The 18,668-nt window shown below is 44.8% G+C and overlaps 1 protein-coding gene across 5 annotated transcripts in view; it reads right to left on the bottom strand.

Moving 5' to 3' along the window:
* The window catches only part of NDST2 (N-deacetylase and N-sulfotransferase 2), a 119,563-nt gene that overhangs the window by 29,748 nt on the left and 71,147 nt on the right, over positions 1-18,668 (bottom strand). For all 5 annotated transcript variants that reach the window (XM_072994960.2, XM_072994961.2, XM_078391114.1 and 2 more), the window contains one exon: positions 4,618-6,028. In XM_072994960.2, coding sequence (XP_072851061.2) covers positions 4,618-5,610 — 993 coding nt within the window. In that variant the 5' untranslated portion in view covers positions 5,611-6,028. The remainder of the gene's footprint in view (positions 1-4,617; positions 6,029-18,668) is intronic.

Here is an 18,668-nt window from a genome sequence, read left to right as displayed (position 1 = left end):
CCTTACTAGAAAGAAGCCACAAATGAGAACTCTCCTAATTTCAATTTTATATCAGCATCTGCAACCATGGTAGATGCAAAGCTCCATGTCTCTTTATTGTGATAAATACCACTGAAACTTGCAACAAACGTTTGCAGTGTGTTTTCCCTCCTGAAAGAGTGTTTCTGTTCATGGGGCCAGTCAGTCATTCTCTCCAAGGTGGGTGACCCCATACAGTGTTGATAACTCTGCTTTTTGGTTCTGAGGGGACACATTTTGCCTACATTCCAGTTAGCGCTCTTCACTAGACTTCAGCATTATAAACACACAGATCCCTGCTGTTGTGTGAAAGTTAGGTGTGAAGTACAGAGAGGGGAAAAGAGAGACATGATTCTAAGAGGCTTAAACTCCTGAGCATTGAGGGAGATTTAAAACCTAGCTTGGGTTACTATGGCAACGTATCAGTCAGCTGATAAATCCTGAGAAGGCTGTTTCTCTTGGGAACTGCAACTATACTGTCAATAATGCCACCATAACCAATTCTGGGAGATTCCCAAACTTAAGTATCTCTGGCAAGCCTTCCATTGGTATAAAATACTCTTTTGAGTTGGGATCCTAAAGAAATAACTGGACACATATTTCATTTTAATATTTTCATTAAAATAAAGACAGAAAGGTCTCATGTGCTAATCAGTTTGCTTCTTATTTAGCTCTTTATGGTACCAAATACAAAACTGTATCTGCTGATACTTTATTTGGACAATTAAAACCTTTCCTAAATAGAGTTTATTTTTAACCTCTTTACTGAAGTAGCAAAGAAGTACAAATTTTACAAGATGCAGCATCTCTAATTGTAAACACAGTGGTCTGTACTGCTAAACATTTCTGCTTCCAAAACTGGTCAACAGAAAATACAAAAAATAAACATCACAAATTAATATATTCCTTCACCCATTAATGAAGCCCAAGGTGGTTGAATTGTACTGTGCAAAAAACATATGTCCTAAGCACACAATCTGACATTGATGACAAATCCTGGAAATCTTGTTTTTCCTACAAAGCAAATGCAGGTTTTCTGTTGTTATTTTCCTGCAGAAGTGTCAATCTCCTACTTGAAACTGTCCAGGATACTGGTCAGGAAGACTTTTGGTAATTGGTTGATTTCATTAATCACAAACCCAGTCTTTTGCTCTGCAGCTTTCCAAAAGACCTGATTTTCACCAAATCCTTATGAAGAGCCCACCTCAATAATAGCTATCAAAATAAACATTCATAGTGTAAAACAAATCTGTACAAGGAAATCAATAATTTATGTTAAGTTGTTGCCCAATATATAATATTATAATGCATTTTCAGAACACTCTTCTCAAAAGCACACAATCTGACTCCTTTCAGGAAGCAAGGTAGCAGGATCTGTAATATTTAAAACTTGCTTCTCTGCTAATGCTCTTGAATCCCTGTCAGGTTACAGTGGACCCTTGACTTACAGATGGCTTGACTTACAGACTTTTTGAGTTACAGACTTCTCTGGCCGCAAAATTTAGGTTTGACTGAGATTTGACTTACAGACCAGAAAAAAACCAAAATGGAACAAAAATGGCCTGTTATGGGATTAATCGGTTTTCAATGCACTGTAGGTCAATGGAGACTTGACTTACAGACTTTTTGACTTGAGAACCGCCTTCCAATACGGATTAAGTTCTCAAGTCAAGACCCCACTGTATATGTCAGAAAAAACATAGTAGCTGTTCTTCATACCCATAGATAAGCAGCAGAGTTTCAGGGCAGCCCCATAAAAAGGGAATGGTAAACCACTTACAGGTATTAGTACTCTATACCTAGAAAACCCTGGCCCCAAGTAAGAACTGACTTGATCACACATGATACACACACACACGCACGCACGTGTGTGCATGTGTGAGAGGGATGTGTGTGTGTACGAGCACGTGTGTATGATAATGTAATGCATATATGAAAACTCATTAACTTCTCCAGCTCTGGAATCAGAGAGCCTCTTTTCAATGGATAAATCTGAGCTTTATCTGCTTTGCTTGAAATTCTGTTTTACTGATCTCAGATTATTGCTGCATTTCCCTCTGTTAAACCGTCAAGCAAAACACATTTTAGAATGATCTGGTTTGAGTTTGTTTTGCAGTCCAAAGAGAAACATTACATTTTCTTTCTAGTGAAGGTGATAGCCGGTTAAGGGCCTGGGATTGTTTCATTTGTTTCATACTGGCTGGAAAACCATTCTGAAGTAGTTTGTGGGGAGAAAGTAATAGATATGTTACTACCAGAACTTTTTAAACAAGTCATTTTTTAACTACCACTGTCTACCTACAGGGGTAAGCAATTTCCCTTTGAGTAGGATTGCCCTGGAAATCTGGCTTTAAGATTTACCAATGAACACCGGATTATAGCTTGGATTTTCAATGCCTGGAAGTACAGTCATAAAGGTGTGTCTGGACCATCCTTACAAAGGAAGATGTATTTATGGATGTCTGTTTCCCCTACACCCCTCTCACAGAATCACAGAATAACTGAGTTGGAAGGGGGTCTATAAGGCCACTGAGTCCAACCTCCTGCTCAATGCAGGAATCCAGATCAAAGCAGATGTGACAGATGGTTGTCCAATTTTTTCTTGAATGTCTCCAATGTTGGAGAGCTCACCACCTCATGAGGTAACTGGTTCCATTGTCACACTGCTCTAAGAGTTGCTTTACAAATTTGTATCACATTGGTAGGAATTCACAAACTTGGATAGGTTGAGCAGTCATTATTTGGGGCCTCCATCAATACCTCTGGATCTTGGAGAAGATTTCATGAAGATTTTCAAAGCACAGTGCAACAATCAAAACACCAACCACGCCTACTCTTCCTGAGTTCTTTGAAAATGCCAGAGAAATGAGAAGCAGGTAGTGTCTCTTTAGAAAGGACACAGAGAAAGAAAGTAGGGAGGGGGAAGCAACTCAGTTCCCTTTCCCTGTTTTTCCCCTTCTCAATTGCTGGAGCAAAGAGACATTGATCCTATCCCTCACCCAAACTCTCTATTCTTTACTAAAAATCAAGAAAGAATATTTGTGCTGAATGCCCTGGAAAAGGACAGTTACAAAACTATCAAAGCAATCAAATCTTTGGTTCCATCTATATCGCAGTAATTTCTGCATGGATATACATCGAGAAGAGGCCTCGGCCTAGGAACATAAGAGTATATATAGCCAGAAGGGAACACTCCACAGCAGCAGTTCCAGAAAACCAAATACCTTTATTCCCAAAGCTTTTCTAAAGAGATATCTTCTTAACAGAAGATGCACTACAGTTACTGTCGTGTCTGTCACCAACTCACTTCAAAAATGATGACTAGCTGAAACACCTCAGCTCTTTTAAGAAGTAAATGCTGGGGCAAATCAACTCTTTCACACCAGTATAAATACTCACATTAAATTATAGCAGTTAGTTTTTAATGTTCCACAATGTTTCTTACTTCTTTATTTTTTACATTTTCTTTTGTTTTGGGCCTGTTATGCTAGCATAGACTAACACAGCTATCTCTTCTAAAAGTGAAAGTAAGAGATAAGGCTCACCCTGCCAGGTCTTAGTACAAAGCCAAATACATTGCCAAGGCACCCTTCACCAACTTGGTGTCCTTCAGGTTTCTTGGACTGTAACGGTCATCACTCTCAGTCAGCATGTTTCAAACATCTGGGCTTCACCAGGTTAGGGACTCTCATATCTATGAGCTAAAGTCGTAGGTTTAATTCACAAATGCCACCAAAAATTGCAGTTATGTGTCCAGTTACACTGGGCAACTCTGTCATGGGTCCTTAAACTCACCTATAACCTAATGCCATGAAACTCTGCATTCCACAGGTCCATTGCATTCACTGGCAGTAAAATGCAGAGTACAGTGGTACCTCGCTTAGCGAGCGCACCGTATAACGACGAATCCGTATAGCGATCCCCTTTTTCGGGATAGCTATACGGAGCACCCAATCACCGCACTCGCACTGCGACGATTGGGGAGTCCGGCGGCCATTTTGGAGCCGCGTTCGGCGGCTCCAAAATGGGCACCGGATGACCCGAAATGGCCCCGCACGGTGTTTTCGCGCCCTCGGCAAGCGAGGGGAGGGCGCGAAAACGCGGCGCGGGGCCATTTCGGGTCCGTTTTGAAGCCGCAAAACAGCTGTTTTGCGGCTTCAAAACGGCCGCGGACGACCCGAAATGGCCCCGCGCGGCGTTTTCGCGCCCTCCCCTCGGTTGCCGAGGGCGCGAAAATGGCTGCCCGGGGCCAGGAAACTTCTCTAAGTGGGAAGTTTAGGGCCGATTTGGAATGCATTAAATGAAGTTTAATGCGTTCCAATGGCTTTTTACTTCCCGCTTAGCGAAGATTTCACATAGCGAAGGTTAATCCGGAACGGATTAACCTCGCTATGCGGGGCACCACTGTATTTTGATGTCTGTAAAGACCATCACTAATCAGTACTGTAGGGGTACACATTTCAAAACACAGGATATTCCATTATTTTCCACAAAACTTGCTAACACCCTTCAAGTTTCAAGGAGAAAAATGCAATATATATATACAATACTTTGAAGAGTTATTTCTTTGATGCCTTTTACACTTTTGCTCAAGCTTACCTCTACATCTGACACCTTCATGCGAGTGCCCTCTTTGCCCACAAAGATATCATCAATGTCCACAAGGATGTAGCGATCAAGGGTCAGACAAAGACGCTTTCCAGTCAGGTAAGCAATGGCATCGACAAAGATGAGCTTGTGTAGCCAGAAGTTGAGGTTATTCCCAAATAGGACACGCTGGATGCCATCATGCAGACCCAAGTCCTGGACCACAGTTGCATGCAGAGCTCTGTGAGTGGTCAGATGAGGGATTGATTCTGATGACTTGGTGCTGGCCATCAATACAGGCTCATAAGTTGTGTGATTTGACTGGAACACAGTCCAGTCATCACCAGGTAAAGGACCCTGTTCAACCTCATTAGCCTGGGTCACATACAGCAGTGGAGCACTGGGGTTGATGTGATAGTCTCGTAACCCTAGATTGGAATGTAGGAAGAGGGGAAAACCCTTCAGCTGTGCACTAAGCAAGCTGTTCTCATTTGCCTTGAAGAAACCAATGATGCCAACCCCATACTCCACACAATATTTGTCCAAAAGATCCCTGTTCCATGTATCTAGGTTCACATATTTAAGGATGTTCTCATAGATAATAAGGGCATAACGGCCATGATCCTTGTCTGTTAGCGTGGGCATGTCCCCCTTTCCAGGAGCAATCTCTGTCCTGTATTTAAACCGGCTAGATTCCAAGATAGCCACAATCTCCTGACCCAACTGAGAGTAAATGCTTTCAACAAAGACAAGCACCACAGGGTCTGTGCGGGAGTTATCCATTGATTTTGTAAGTCTCCAGCTTGCCTGGGGCTGAATAAGGACCCTGTGCTGGTTGCTACAATCGCTGAAGGGCAACGGGGGTGGTTCTTTGATTTTGGGACTGTTAGTGACATAGTAAGCCAGGAAACACATGGAGATCAGGCTGAAGGCAATGAGCAGCAGGATCAATCTGTGGAGTTCCAGCTGTCGCACATGCCGCACCACTTTCCACAGCTGAATCATGATGAGGCTGATTGCTTCAACTTCCTCAAGCTTGGCACCAACCAAGCTGTCGCCGATGTCTCCAACGCCACCACTGGAAGAGCCAGTGGCAGCTCACAGCGAAGAAATGTGGGCTGCTGAGAGGGATGAAGCTTAAGCAAGCAGCTCCAAGACTAAACGCCCAGTGATCTGCCATTTATCTCAAGTGACCATGGCATTCAAGTCCCATTGCTCCTCTAAATGCTGCTTATCTCCCCAGTTTCTCCAAGGGCTGAGAAAAGTCCTACAAAGGAGGCGGGTCATGTGCACGTATGAATTCCTTGGCTTCAGACACAAATAACAGGCATCAAGACAGGAATATACAGGCTTGCCACAAACTGCAGAGCTGCCTTAGCTAGTTGGCTTGCTGGTCACATGGTGGATTCCTTCACTTGGCAACCTGCAAATAACAAATAAATCATTCATTAAGTCCAGATAAATTGGGCAGAGGGGAGGAACAATTATGGGCTAATGGTATAGCAAAAGACACATACTTGTTGGTTACAATCATATCATTTTGTTTCTGGTGTGATGGCTAACAGTGCAAGACAGGTGAGACCGGTAACACATGTCTGGTACACAATGCCTCCCTTCATGATACTCCATTCCATTTCCTCCTTCACTTTAGTTTTTTCTACTACTGTACACTTATGCATCCCACACAGTTGGTGTTGTGCGCCCACCAAATACTGTATTTTTCCGTGTATAAAATGAGACTTTTTACTTAAATAATTAGACCAAAAATTGAGGGTTGTTTTATACACAGCAGGCAACCACTTTCCCTGCCTTTTGCGAAGCCACAGAGTAAAGCAGTCATGAAAGGGCAGCACACCCACACCACTTTGATCCTGAAGCAGCCACGAAAGGGTGTCATGATCAAAGGGGTGCGAGCGCACTGCCCTTTCATGGCTACATTAACCATTTCCTAAGCTCTGCAGGGCTTAGGAAGCGGGAAACGCAGCCGGGAAAGGGCGGGAGGATCAAAGGGCGCGAGCATGCAAATTTTCTAATTTGGGGCTAGAAAAGGGGGGTTGTCTTGAAAACGGAAAAATATGATATGCTCAGTGTTACATAACAGCACTGATGTTACCTGTCTGTCATGGGTTTGGAGGGAAAGTTCCATCCTATGGGGAGTGGAAGGCGGGACATCAGGAGGAGGGGCTGTACTGTATAAATATGTGATGCCTGTGTGGTGAAGAGTGGATGCTGAGACAGACTGTGAGACACTGGGTTGGGACGAAGCAGCAGCTGGGGAAGAAGAAGCTGTTGTGGGAGTCTGTGTGTCAGACAGGGTACTACTGTGTGTCAGAGTACCAACCTGATAGGTTCAGGTGTCTGTGGGTTAGCCAGAACTGATGGGTTCAGGGTCTGTGCTTTAAGTTAAAGGTTCTAGGTGAACCAAACTGTATGCTTGTGTGTGTGAGAATAAGCCACGTTACTTTATTTTATTCACCTGATTGTTTTATTTACCCTGTTTGTATTTAAAATAAACCTTATTCTTTTGTTGTTTAAAAATCCATCCCTGGTCTGTGTGACTTATTATAGGGAATGGTTGGTGGCAGCTTAGTAACTGTGTGATAGATCCCAGTAGGTCTGGGTTTGTCACATTGATTGGTGTCCAGCGTGTGGGATACGACTGGTCCAGTTGTCCAGCGGTCCAGCAAAGCCTTGGCAAGTGTGCCCAGAGCAAGGGGGGTCTAGTCAGGGACAGTCTGAGGCGCGTAGGTAATCTTCTAGGTGTACCTCACGGGGAGGTGCACTAGTAGAAGAACGTGCCAACTGGGGAGACTTAGATTAAGGTGCTCTGAGGCAGCCTGATTTTGGCGGGAAAACGCTGAGGCAAAACTGCGTAGCAACAGTGAGCTAGCTTGCCAGCTGAGAGGCCCAGCAGAGGGGGGTAGGCTCTGACTCGATACTGTTGCAAATTTAGTGCTGAAGAACAGCAGCAATCTCTGGGGAGAGCTGGTTCTGAGGCAAAAAGGAAAAAAGTGGTCGTTTTATTTTGAGGCTTGACTTTTTAAAGCAGCCTGTTCTGAGGGGGGGGTTATGCCCTTGACTCGAAGCCAAGTAGCAGAAATGAGTGAAGTGAAAGACCCCCAGATTGACCAAGGTTCTGAGGAGGAATTTGGCTCAGTACAAGGTGACAGCACAGGAGAGCAGGACCCAGAACTCAGAAAAATACTCCTAGCCCAACAGCATGAGCTGAGGGTGAGGGAAATGGAGGAAAGATTAGAGAGAGAAAGAAGGGAGGAAAGGGAAAGGCAATTTGAAATGGAGCAAAGGGAAAGAGAGAAACAAAGGCAATTTGAAATAGAGAGATTGGAAAGAGAAGAAAGATTGGAGAGAGAGAAAATGGCGTTTGAATTAAGAAAACTGGAAATGATGAACCAGAACAATAATAATAATAGGGATTCTGAGGGAGGCCAACTGTCTAAAGCTGACCTGAAGAAATTCCCTGTGTACCACAAGGGAGATTGTCCTGAGGTGTTCTTTTCCTTAGTGGAAAGAGCGTTTGTGGACTTCTCAGTGAGGGAAACTGAGAAGATGACCATCATGCGTTCTTTAATCAGTGGTAGCCTGGCTGAGGTTTATGCCGAGATGCCTGAGGAACGGATGAAAGATTTTGCAGAGTTTAAAAAACTGGTGTTCGCAAGACATGGGATAAATGCAGAGCAGCTGAGACAAAGGTTCAGGTCCCTCACCAAGAAGCCAGAACAGACTTTTACCCAAGTGGGGGCCCAATTGGTGAGGCTGCTTGAGAAATGGCTGTCGCAGGAGGGAACAGAGACCTATGAACAGCTTAAAGACTTGATAGCCCTGGAACAGTTCTATTCAGTCCTGCATGGGGAATTGAAATTCCAGGTGAGGGAAAGGAAACCGAAATCTGTGGCAGCAGCCGCAGAGATCGCGGATTTTATCTCCCAAATAAGAAAGCCCTTGGGTGAGGGGAAATCTGTAGGTAAACCCAAAGAAACCTACAGCAAGTACTCTCAGGGACCAGGGAAAAGCCAGCAAGGGGGAGGGGCCCATGGTGAAGGGAAGCCCTCAGGCATGAAACCAAGCCCTCAGAATTTGGAGGGAAAACCCAAACAAGAGGAGAGAGAATCAAAATACACCAGAAAATGCTATTTCTGTCAGGGAAAGGGTCATCTGATCTCAGAGTGTGAGAAATTGAAGCAGCTAAAAGGAATGGTGCCTCAGAATTCTAGTGGGACCAAGCCAAAAGCTGTGTTCTGTGTCCAGCAAGAGCAAGGCTCAGTGTCACAGAGGGAGCCTGTTGCCATGGCTACTCAGTCTGGAACAGCTACCTATGCTGAGCAGGCTGAGGAAAATGGTCCTCTTGTGGAGGTAAAGCGCTGCTTGCTGATAAAAACAGATTCTCAGTTGTTTGAGACAGCCGGGGTGGACGTAGGAATACTTGACCGTCAGTATAGGGGGCTGCGGGACACTTGTTCCCAGGTAACCCTGTGCCATCCCGATATCATTCCCCGGGAGTTTATAATCCCAAATGAGAGCATAAAGGTAGCAGGGATTGAGGGGCAGGTAATCTCTCTGCCAGTAGCTGAGGTACCTGTCAACTTTCAAGGCTGGAGGGGAGCTTGGCGCCTAGCAATTTCATCGACTCTGCCAGCAGCCGTGCTCGTGGGAAATGACCTGGCTGAACATGTGAAACGGGTGCTAGTGATTACACGCTCACAAGCCACCACAGGGACAGTTCAGGGGGGTAATGATGAGCCAGAGACGGAAGCAGAGGGGAGTTCAGAAGCTGTGGTGGAAACCTTAACCACAGACAGCAGATTTGGACAGGAGCAAAAGGCAGACGCCACTCTCCAAAAGTGTTTTGAACAGGTGACTGACGCCCAGCTAACACCTGAAACCCCAGTGAGATTTCTGGAGAAAAAGGGGATTTCATATAGAGAGACCCTGAGGAATATCTCAAAAGGGGGAGATGGGATCAGAAGTCAGCTGGTGGTACCTGAAAAGTATCGCCCCATGATCTTACAAAGGGGGCACTCTGACATGTTTGCTGCACACTTAGGGGTGAAAGGGCCCCTTGATTTGATAAAACAAAATTGGGAGCAGATCACCCAGGATGACCCACAAGACGTTGTGACTTACATAGACACCTTGATGAATGACCTAAAGCGAAATCTAGAGCTGGCAGCAGAAAACCTGCAAGCGCAGAAGATCAAACAGAAAACATGGTATGACCGCAAAGCTAGAGAGAGGCACTTTGACCCAGGGGAGGAGGTGCTTTGGCTTAGGCCCTGCAGAGAGAATAAGCTGCAGCTCAAATGGGCAGGACCATATAGGGTCATTTCCAAGATGTCAGACCTGAACTACCTAATAGAGCAAGAGGAGAACCAAGCAAGGAGGGTGGTTCACGTGAATGCCCTAAAACCCTACTACAGAGGGGAACAGAGGGTTTTATTCGCGATAAAAGCAGCTGAGAGTGAGGAAGCTGAATTACCCTTCTGGGAGGGTAGAGGGGAAGTAAAATACAACCCAGAGGAGGTAAAGATCAGTCCTGCACTCACCCAAGACCAGCAGCAAGAACTAAAAATGCTGCTTAGTAAATATCAACAGGTGTTTTCCAACAAGCCGGGGATAGTGAAGGGAGTGATGCATCGGATCCACACAGGGGATGCACCCCCGCAGGCAGTATCCCCATACCGAGTAACGGGACCCTATAGGGACAAGGTGCGGAAGGAGCTGGACGAGATGCTGAGGGAGAACATAATCGTCCCCTCTTCTAGTCCTTGGTCCTCTCCGATAGTCCTTGTGGACAAGCCTGATGGGAGCATTAGGTTTTGTGTTGATTACAGGAAATTAAACCGTGTAACCACTCCTGATGCCTACCCAATGCCCAGGCTAGACAACCTGATTGAAACCATAGGGGGTTGTCGGTTCATCTCATCATTGGACCTGGTAAAGGGATATTGGCAATTAAGAATTGATCCCAGGGATCAAGAAAAGACTGCCTTTTGCAGCCCTTTTGGTCTCTATGAGTTTCGAGTCCTGAGCTTTGGTCTCAGAAATGCACCAGCCACATTCCAAAGGCTGATGGACCAGACCTTGGCAGGGCTCAGTGACTTTACAGTGGCCTACATTGACGACATAGGGATCTTCAGTAATACCTGGGAAGATCACCTGATACACCTGGAGTTAGTGCTGCAGAGGTTAAGTGCAGCAGGGCTAACAGTAAAGGCCAGCAAGTGTCAGCTGGGTAGCCCAGAAATAAAATACTTGGGTCACATGGTAGGGGGAGGAATGATAAAACCCCTGGAGGCCAAAATAGAAGCAGTTCGTGATTGGCCTCGACCCAACACCAAGAAAAAAGTCAAATCATTTCTTGGGTTGGTGGGCTACTACAGAAAGTTCATCCCGAGGTTTAGCGAGATTGCGGCTCCGCTGACCGATCTGACGAGGAAGAAGGCTGATGACCGCATCCCGTGGACCAGCGACTGTGAGGAGGCGTTCCAGAGGTTGAAGGAGGCGTTAATCGACTATCCTGTCCTGCGGGCTCCAGACTTCGACCGGGAGTTCATCATCTACACCGATGCGTCTAACAGCGGCGTAGGAGCAGTTCTGTGCCAGGAGGATGAGAATGGTGACCAGCATCCAGTGTCCTACCTGAGTAGGAAACTTCAAAAAGGTGAGAGACATTTGGCAACCGTGGAGAAGGAGTGTTTGGCCATAGTCTACGCGATCCAGAAGGCCAAGCCTTACATCTGGGGAAGACATTTTATTCTGTGTACTGACCATTCACCATTGCAATGGTTAAAGACAATGAAAACCCACAATAGCAAACTTATGAGGTGGGCTTTAAACCTACAGGACTATGACTTTGAAGTAAAGGTGGTCAGAGGGTCAGTGAACTGTGTTGCTGACGCCTTATCAAGAAGACCTGAAGACTGAAGACGGCGAAAGAACATGGACTATATGTATATAATGAAGACAAAAAGTTAAAATGTACCTGGTTTTAAATTGGTTTGTATTAATAAAGGTAAATGGATGTAATGCATATGGTAAATGTTTGAAATGCCTATTTGCTATGTTTAACTTGGAGTGTAAGTATATGTAAGTATTATAGGGTATGTATAACTGTTGTTGTATGTTTTATACAGGTTGTTTTTTTGGTGAAAAGCACCTTAGCTTTCCCCCTACAAAACAACTTATAAAGAGGGGAGGTGTTACATAACAGCACTGATGTTACCTGTCTGTCATGGGTTTGGAGGGAAAGTTCCATCCTATGGGGAGTGGAAGGCGGGACATCAGGAGGAGGGGCTGTACTGTATAAATATGTGATGCCTGTGTGGTGAAGAGTGGATGCTGAGACAGACTGTGAGACACTGGGTTGGGACGAAGCAGCAGCTGGGGAAGAAGAAGCTGTTGTGGGAGTCTGTGTGTCAGACAGGGTACTACTGTGTGTCAGAGTACCAACCTGATAGGTTCAGGTGTCTGTGGGTTAGCCAGAACTGATGGGTTCAGGGTCTGTGCTTTAAGTTAAAGGTTCTAGGTGAACCAAACTGTATGCTTGTGTGTGTGAGAATAAGCCACGTTACTTTATTTTATTCACCTGATTGTTTTATTTACCCTGTTTGTATTTAAAATAAACCTTATTCTTTTGTTGTTTAAAAATCCATCCCTGGTCTGTGTGACTTATTATAGGGAATGGTTGGTGGCAGCTTAGTAACTGTGTGATAGATCCCAGTAGGTCTGGGTTTGTCACACTCAGTCTTTCTCACTCTGTTTGATGGATATATTTATCCTGTTATTTCCCTACCCCCACCCCATAAAGATGTTTCAACTTCTATAAGCCTTGGGACTATTGTCAAATTTGTTTGTTTTCTTCATCTGACCTGCCTTTGGCTACAAGACTCTCATAACTCCATATCTGTGTTAGCTATCTGTGTATATATTATAAACCAAAAGATCTTGCATAAAATCTAACTTCTTGTATGAATCTGCAAGCTGTGTTTTGGCTGTCTGAATTACTAACCATGATATCACATTTTGTAAGGTCCACTGATAAGGCAGAAAATCAAATTAACAAGCTTCTGTTCCACAGAAGTGCTGATCTGGATATTTAGGAATGCTCTAATACTACTGATACATAATATCATCATGCAACTATTCTGTTCCCTAGAAAAGTCTGCTAGAAATAGAAGACATGGAAAAAGGAGACTAAAGACTTTGGAGTTTAATCACTCAGCATTTCTTTCCTTTACTTATGATTTCAGAAAAACTGCCAAATTCACTTAGACTTTATTCTGAAAAATACTTGACCTGATTAATACCACCAGGTAAAGGGGTGTAAAAGCACACATTCTAAACCAAAGTTTTATTAGGACATTCATTCATTCATTCATTCATTCATTCATTCATTCATTCATTCATTCATTCATTCATTTATTTATTTGATTTATACCCCGCCTATCTGGCCCACCGGACCACTCTAGGCGGCTTCCAATATAAAATCAGATAATAAAAACATAGACAAATACATAATAATCAAACAGCAACAGCAGTAAAATAAAGAAGGAAAAGTAAGAGAGAAATCAGGAGTTGGCTGGAGGGAAGGCCTGGATAAATAACCATGTTTTTAGTTGGGTTTTAAAGGTGCCCAGCGTGGGGGCCGCGCGAATCTCCGGAGGGAGATTGTTCCAGAGGCGAGGAGCCACCGCTGAGATGGCCCGGTTTCATGTTTTCTCCTTCCGGGCCTCTCTCGGCATCAGGCTCCTCAGCCTCACCTCCTGACTCGTGCGGGTGACCCGCGTAGACCTTGGTGGGAGGAGGCGTTCCGCTAAATATCGAGGTCCTAAACCGTTTAGGGCCTTATAAGTAAGCATTAAAACTTTGAAGATGACACGGAAACAGATGGGCAGCCAATGCAATGCGGCCAGCATTGGAGAGATGTGTTGGTATTTCCTCACTCCTGTAAGGAGCCTGGCCGCCACATTCTGCACCACCTGAAGTTTCTGTGTCAGCCTCAAAGGCAGCCCCACGTAGAGCGTGTTACAGTGATCTAATCTTGAGATTACGAGCACATGCACCAAGGTAGTGAATGCCCCCGTGTCAAGATAGGGTCGCAGCCTGGCAATCCGCCAAAGATGGAAAAATGCGGTGCGGACTACCGACGCCACTTACGTTTCCATGGTGAGCGTCGGGTCCAAATATATGCCCAGGCTGCGGACCCCACTCTTCGCGGCCAAGGTGGCCTCCCCAAACGTGAGAGAGTCACCCAAGCCACTACCACGGGGGCACCCACCCTCAGAACTTCTGAGGTTATTTAATTTTGCATGTGACAGGGCTGGACAACTTTAGACACAGGAATAAAGGCTACCCAGAGAATGTACAAAAATAAATTTAGGTCAATATTTTTGTTGTTATAAATGTCCAGTGACTACAATGCTAAACTTTAGACCCCAACATGAAAGGATGCCAAGACCAAAAATCTTAATTGACATGAAAGGAAACCTGATAGGGTCCTTAGAACTACAGAAAAAGGATTAATGTGGCCACAGGCAGAAAAGCAAGTAAAATTTTGAGAACAGTGGCATTTTTGAAGTGGAAACTAGCTCTTATCAAGAATTAAGTGTTTTTTCCACCCACAGCAACTTTCTCCAGTCCAACATCCCAAAATACAGCAACACAGTTTTAAACAGGCTTGTAAACAGATTAGAACAAGAATTGCCTCCAGGCATCCAGGCTGAGAAACTTCTGCATGGGAAAGCAAAGTGATTGTTTCGCAGGAAAGATCTTTATGTGTAGACAGGTGGACAAGTAATTTGTTTACAGGCTAGTAAATTTCACAAAGTTATTTGCAAAACTAGTTTCAATTTTTAAAGGAGAGAAGCCCTCACCAGCATCTGTCTCATTTGCCACAGAAATTGTCACAGAATATGCTCAGCAAGAGACTGGGCCGGTATCAAGTGCAGGTCAGTATTGTGACTGTGAGGGCCAGAATACATGGTCGTAGCAGCCACAGTGGACCGTCTTTTGGCTGACTTGTGATGTTTCGTCGGGCAACTAGGTTCTATTGTTTTCGCGATGGTCCTGCCTGAGACATCAGCCCTGCCTGAGGCATCGGCTCCTCTCGACGATGGGAATGGCTAGGAAAAGGCGGCCTCATGGGAGCATACAATGATGGAGGGGGGTATGCCGGTCCCCAAGGGTCATCATGACAACCACATGAGTGATGTTGATAAGCGTGGAAAGGCTCCTGATAGTAATACCCATGGTATGGGTATAATCAGTATGATAGTAATGCTCTTCATATCAATGGTGTTGGTATGGAGAGGCATGTCTACATTTCTCCTTCCTCTTCCTAGGAGAGTGATCAGGAGATTCTGATCCAGACTCCGTACTGACAATTGCCCGCTCTGGTATCTGAGGGCTATAGGGGGCTATGGCTGGCCTGGATGGTGCATCAGCCTCCAAATGGCCTGAGTCTGGAGATAGGCTCAGAGTAGTAAGGGGTGCCTGTGCTGAGGAGATGATGCACTCCTCTCTATCCGAGAAGATAAGTGCTTCCCTCGACGACTCCTCCAATACAGGTGGGAGTATTGGAACAGGCGGAGCGGTCATAGCTGCAGATTTATCAGCTTTCTTCTGCTTTTTAGACTTGTCCTTGTCCTTTTTCTTTTTAGGTGGATGATCCTACCGAGGCCAAACCCGAGGGGGAGCTGCAGCTGACTTTGTGGATTTTTGTGAGTCTTTAGATTTGGTAAGTATGAAAGTAGCACTTGACAAAGATTGAGTAGTCGGGCTAGGCATGGCTCGTGGCGTCTCCTTTGGAGGGCTAGGAGGAGAGTGTGTCCCCACTTCCATAGCTGGAAGTTTTCGTATAGAAAAGACCAGAGATGTTGCAGCCTCAATTTAAGAGCCTGCTTGGAAAGGTTTTTGCACACGGCACACGATTGTGTCTGATGGGATTCCCCCAAGCAAAAAAGGCACTTGTTGTGTCCGTCGGTCAAGGGGATCTTGCCGAGACAAAGGGAGCACCTCTTGAAACCCCGAGGGGCCATAAAACGGAGGGGAGGGAGATCCCAGGGAAAGGGGGAAAGGGTGGGGAAAACACAGGAAGAACCATTGAATGGAGTAACAACAAAAAGGGGGGTTCTAACCGCTGAGTAAAGAAATAAAAAAATAAAAATACAGATCGCAATGAAATAGAAACAAAGAGAGGCTTTCTAACTTTCCTGAACGGAGCTCTAGTGTTCCTATGTCCCACCCGAATGGCGGAAAAAAAGGAACTGAGAGAAAGGTTGAGGAGGAGATTGCTCCGCGGGGGGGTGGGGGTGTATTAATTGCTAGCTCTAGAAACTTCTGATCGTCCTGTGCAGGCACAGAAGAAACCCAATTTGTGTGCTTTCACAGAGGCCGTTATGAAGAACTGCATATTGTAGACAGCTGGCTCTACAAGAAACCATATATAAACAAAACACTACCAACAGATCATTCTCTTCAACTCTGAGGGAAGTTTAACTTTTCATTTCAGTCTCACAGAAATAATATCTCTAAAAATAATTACAAACCAAAGTCAGCAGTGTGTAGGCAAGTACATACATAATTCTTTGCAAGACCTTCAGACCAAAGAAATTGCCATGAAGGTGAACAGAATGAAATGCTAGGCGAGACACTTGTCTTTACAGGAGTTTGGAAATGAACGGCACTTCTTTGAGGTGTTCCTCTCAAAAGCAGTCCAGAAGCCAGCCAGTTTTATCATCACACCTTCTGTGTGTTGAACGTAGTGGCTACTTTACAAAGACCTGTACCAACACTGTTTCCTAACACCAGTATGTAAGGGCTTGCTCTGCTTAAACAGTGTTCAGTTGCAGATTAAGAGGCAGCATAAGTATGCCTCTGGATACAAATTGCTGGGCAGCTGCCTGCTCCTATGGTCGTGTCCTCCCTGTGGGCTCCCCAGGGGCATCTGCTGGCTGCTACATGGCCACAGAGCTGGAGTAGATAGGATCCTGGTTCAACTCCGCAGGGCTTTTCTCATAACCTGATGCTCTGTGACAGGGTGGTCTGAACCAAGAGTATATGTGTGTGTAAGAGGGAACTCTACAAGAAACAGAAACATACAAAACACCATTTAATGTCTCAGCAATATTTTTAAACAAGAACCTGTTTGTTACCTACATCAGATTGCAGCTCAGGAATCTGACATCTCTCATATCTTTAATAAGGCTTTACTGCCAGAAGACGTGCCAGCTGGCACAAGGTGCGTGGAGCAGTTTTTGGAACTGTGTCAAAAGTTTGCTCGGGGGTGGGGGTGGGGGAGACACAGAACAGAAATGATGTAATGAAAGAAGTGCAGGTGACATGATCTGTACATCCAAACAAGTAGTTCCCAACTACAAAGATTTACAAACAGCGTAATCACAAAACAGAATAAATGAAATTGCTTGATTCCATATGATAAATTCAGCAGATAGGATCCTTCATCTTGATTGTGGTGAAAAATGGCCACAACTGTTTGACTTCCAGTGTGTTAATGCAGGAAGTCTGAATGACTGGAAGAGACTGATATTTGAAAAGGCATCATGTCTTTTAATTATTGACAGAAATGTTGTTTAGTTATGTAGGTTTTTCTCTTCTGCTATGAATTTTACTTGTTTGGCCTAAACAATTCATATCCAATATATCTATCTATGCTCATGATTTAAGCCTGAGTTGTTACAAGAACAAAATTAGCTAACCCAATGTAAGCTAACTGGAAACTACCTCAGCCAATAGCACATCTTTCTGAAAAACATGACTCAAAAAATCAATATGCTGCAGGCAGTGTGTAATTATTTGCTAAGCACAATGGAAGAGACAGAAGTGCACCTGGTAGCAGGTAGTGATCAGCTGGCCACGTCAAAAGTTACAATAAGATCACTCTGTGATTAAAGCAAACAAGAGAAGAACGGATTAAATGGGAGAGGAGACTTGCATGCTTCCAGGCTCTCTCATGGAACCTAAGACCAAAAAGTAAGAACTTATTTGCATGCAGACACACTAGATAAGATGAAACATCAACCACATCAGTATAAGGAATCCAGCAGCAAGGCATGCATGCAACAGAAAATTTGTTCTGTAGCAACTGGCATATAGAGTTACAATGTTATCTGGTACACTGGTATTCTGGGTCATTTTGGTACAGTATATGTTACAGGTGTGTATATTGGCTTCAGTTTCTGAGTCACTTTAGCTTTGTCATAGCCCTGTGATAGTTATGTGCTAGTCTTATTCTTAAAGCCATTCAAGATAGCAATCATCACCGTATACAGTAGCAATTCCACAGTTTAACTACAGTACTGCCTGTGTGAAGAAGTAGTTTTCTCTCTCTACAATTTCCCACCATTTAGATTTCTTGGATGACCTGAGTTCTATTGTTTAGATCAGGCTTGTCCAACCCGCAGCCCGAGGGCCACATGCCGCCCAGGTCAGCTCGTAATGCGGCCTAGTGCAATTTTTTATTTTTAAAGAAATTTCAAAGTTTCAAGGTAAACTGCCGGCGCTTGCAGCCGGAATGTGGCCGGGGCATGTCACAACAGTAGAGAGGAAGAGAGGGAAGGAAGGAAGGAAGGAGTGGGAGGGGAGGGGACAGGGGGGCTCCCGGCCCCATAAAGCCACCGGAGTTGAAGCTGGCAGCCTCTGCTGTCTGAGATCGCAGCTGCCGGTAAGCGCGCTTGGAGCGGGGCTGCAGAGGATGGCTAGGGCTGCCCCCCCATGCGGCCCAAACCAAATGTATGTGCGGCCCAAACCAAATTTTCATCTTCTAATGTGGCCCAGGGAAGGTGAAAGGTTGGACACCCCTGGTTTAGATTGATTCACTTTCTCCACACCATGTATTCTTTTATATACCTCTGCCATACCTCTACCTTTCTTTTGTATTAAAGGGTTTCAAACATCACATTCTTTTCTCACATAAGACTTTCTCCAGACCCCTGATGATTCATTTGCTCTTTTCTGCCCCCTTTCCAGCTGTGACCAGCACTGTCACAATATTCAAAGTGCGCTCGTGCTGCAGGTTCATGTACTGT

Source organism: Pogona vitticeps, chromosome 3 (genome assembly GCF_051106095.1).
Source record: "Pogona vitticeps strain Pit_001003342236 chromosome 3, PviZW2.1, whole genome shotgun sequence".
NCBI lineage: Eukaryota > Metazoa > Chordata > Lepidosauria > Squamata > Agamidae > Pogona > Pogona vitticeps.
The sequence above is the reverse complement of the archived record's forward strand: the minus strand, read 5'-3'. Positions and strand labels throughout refer to the sequence as shown.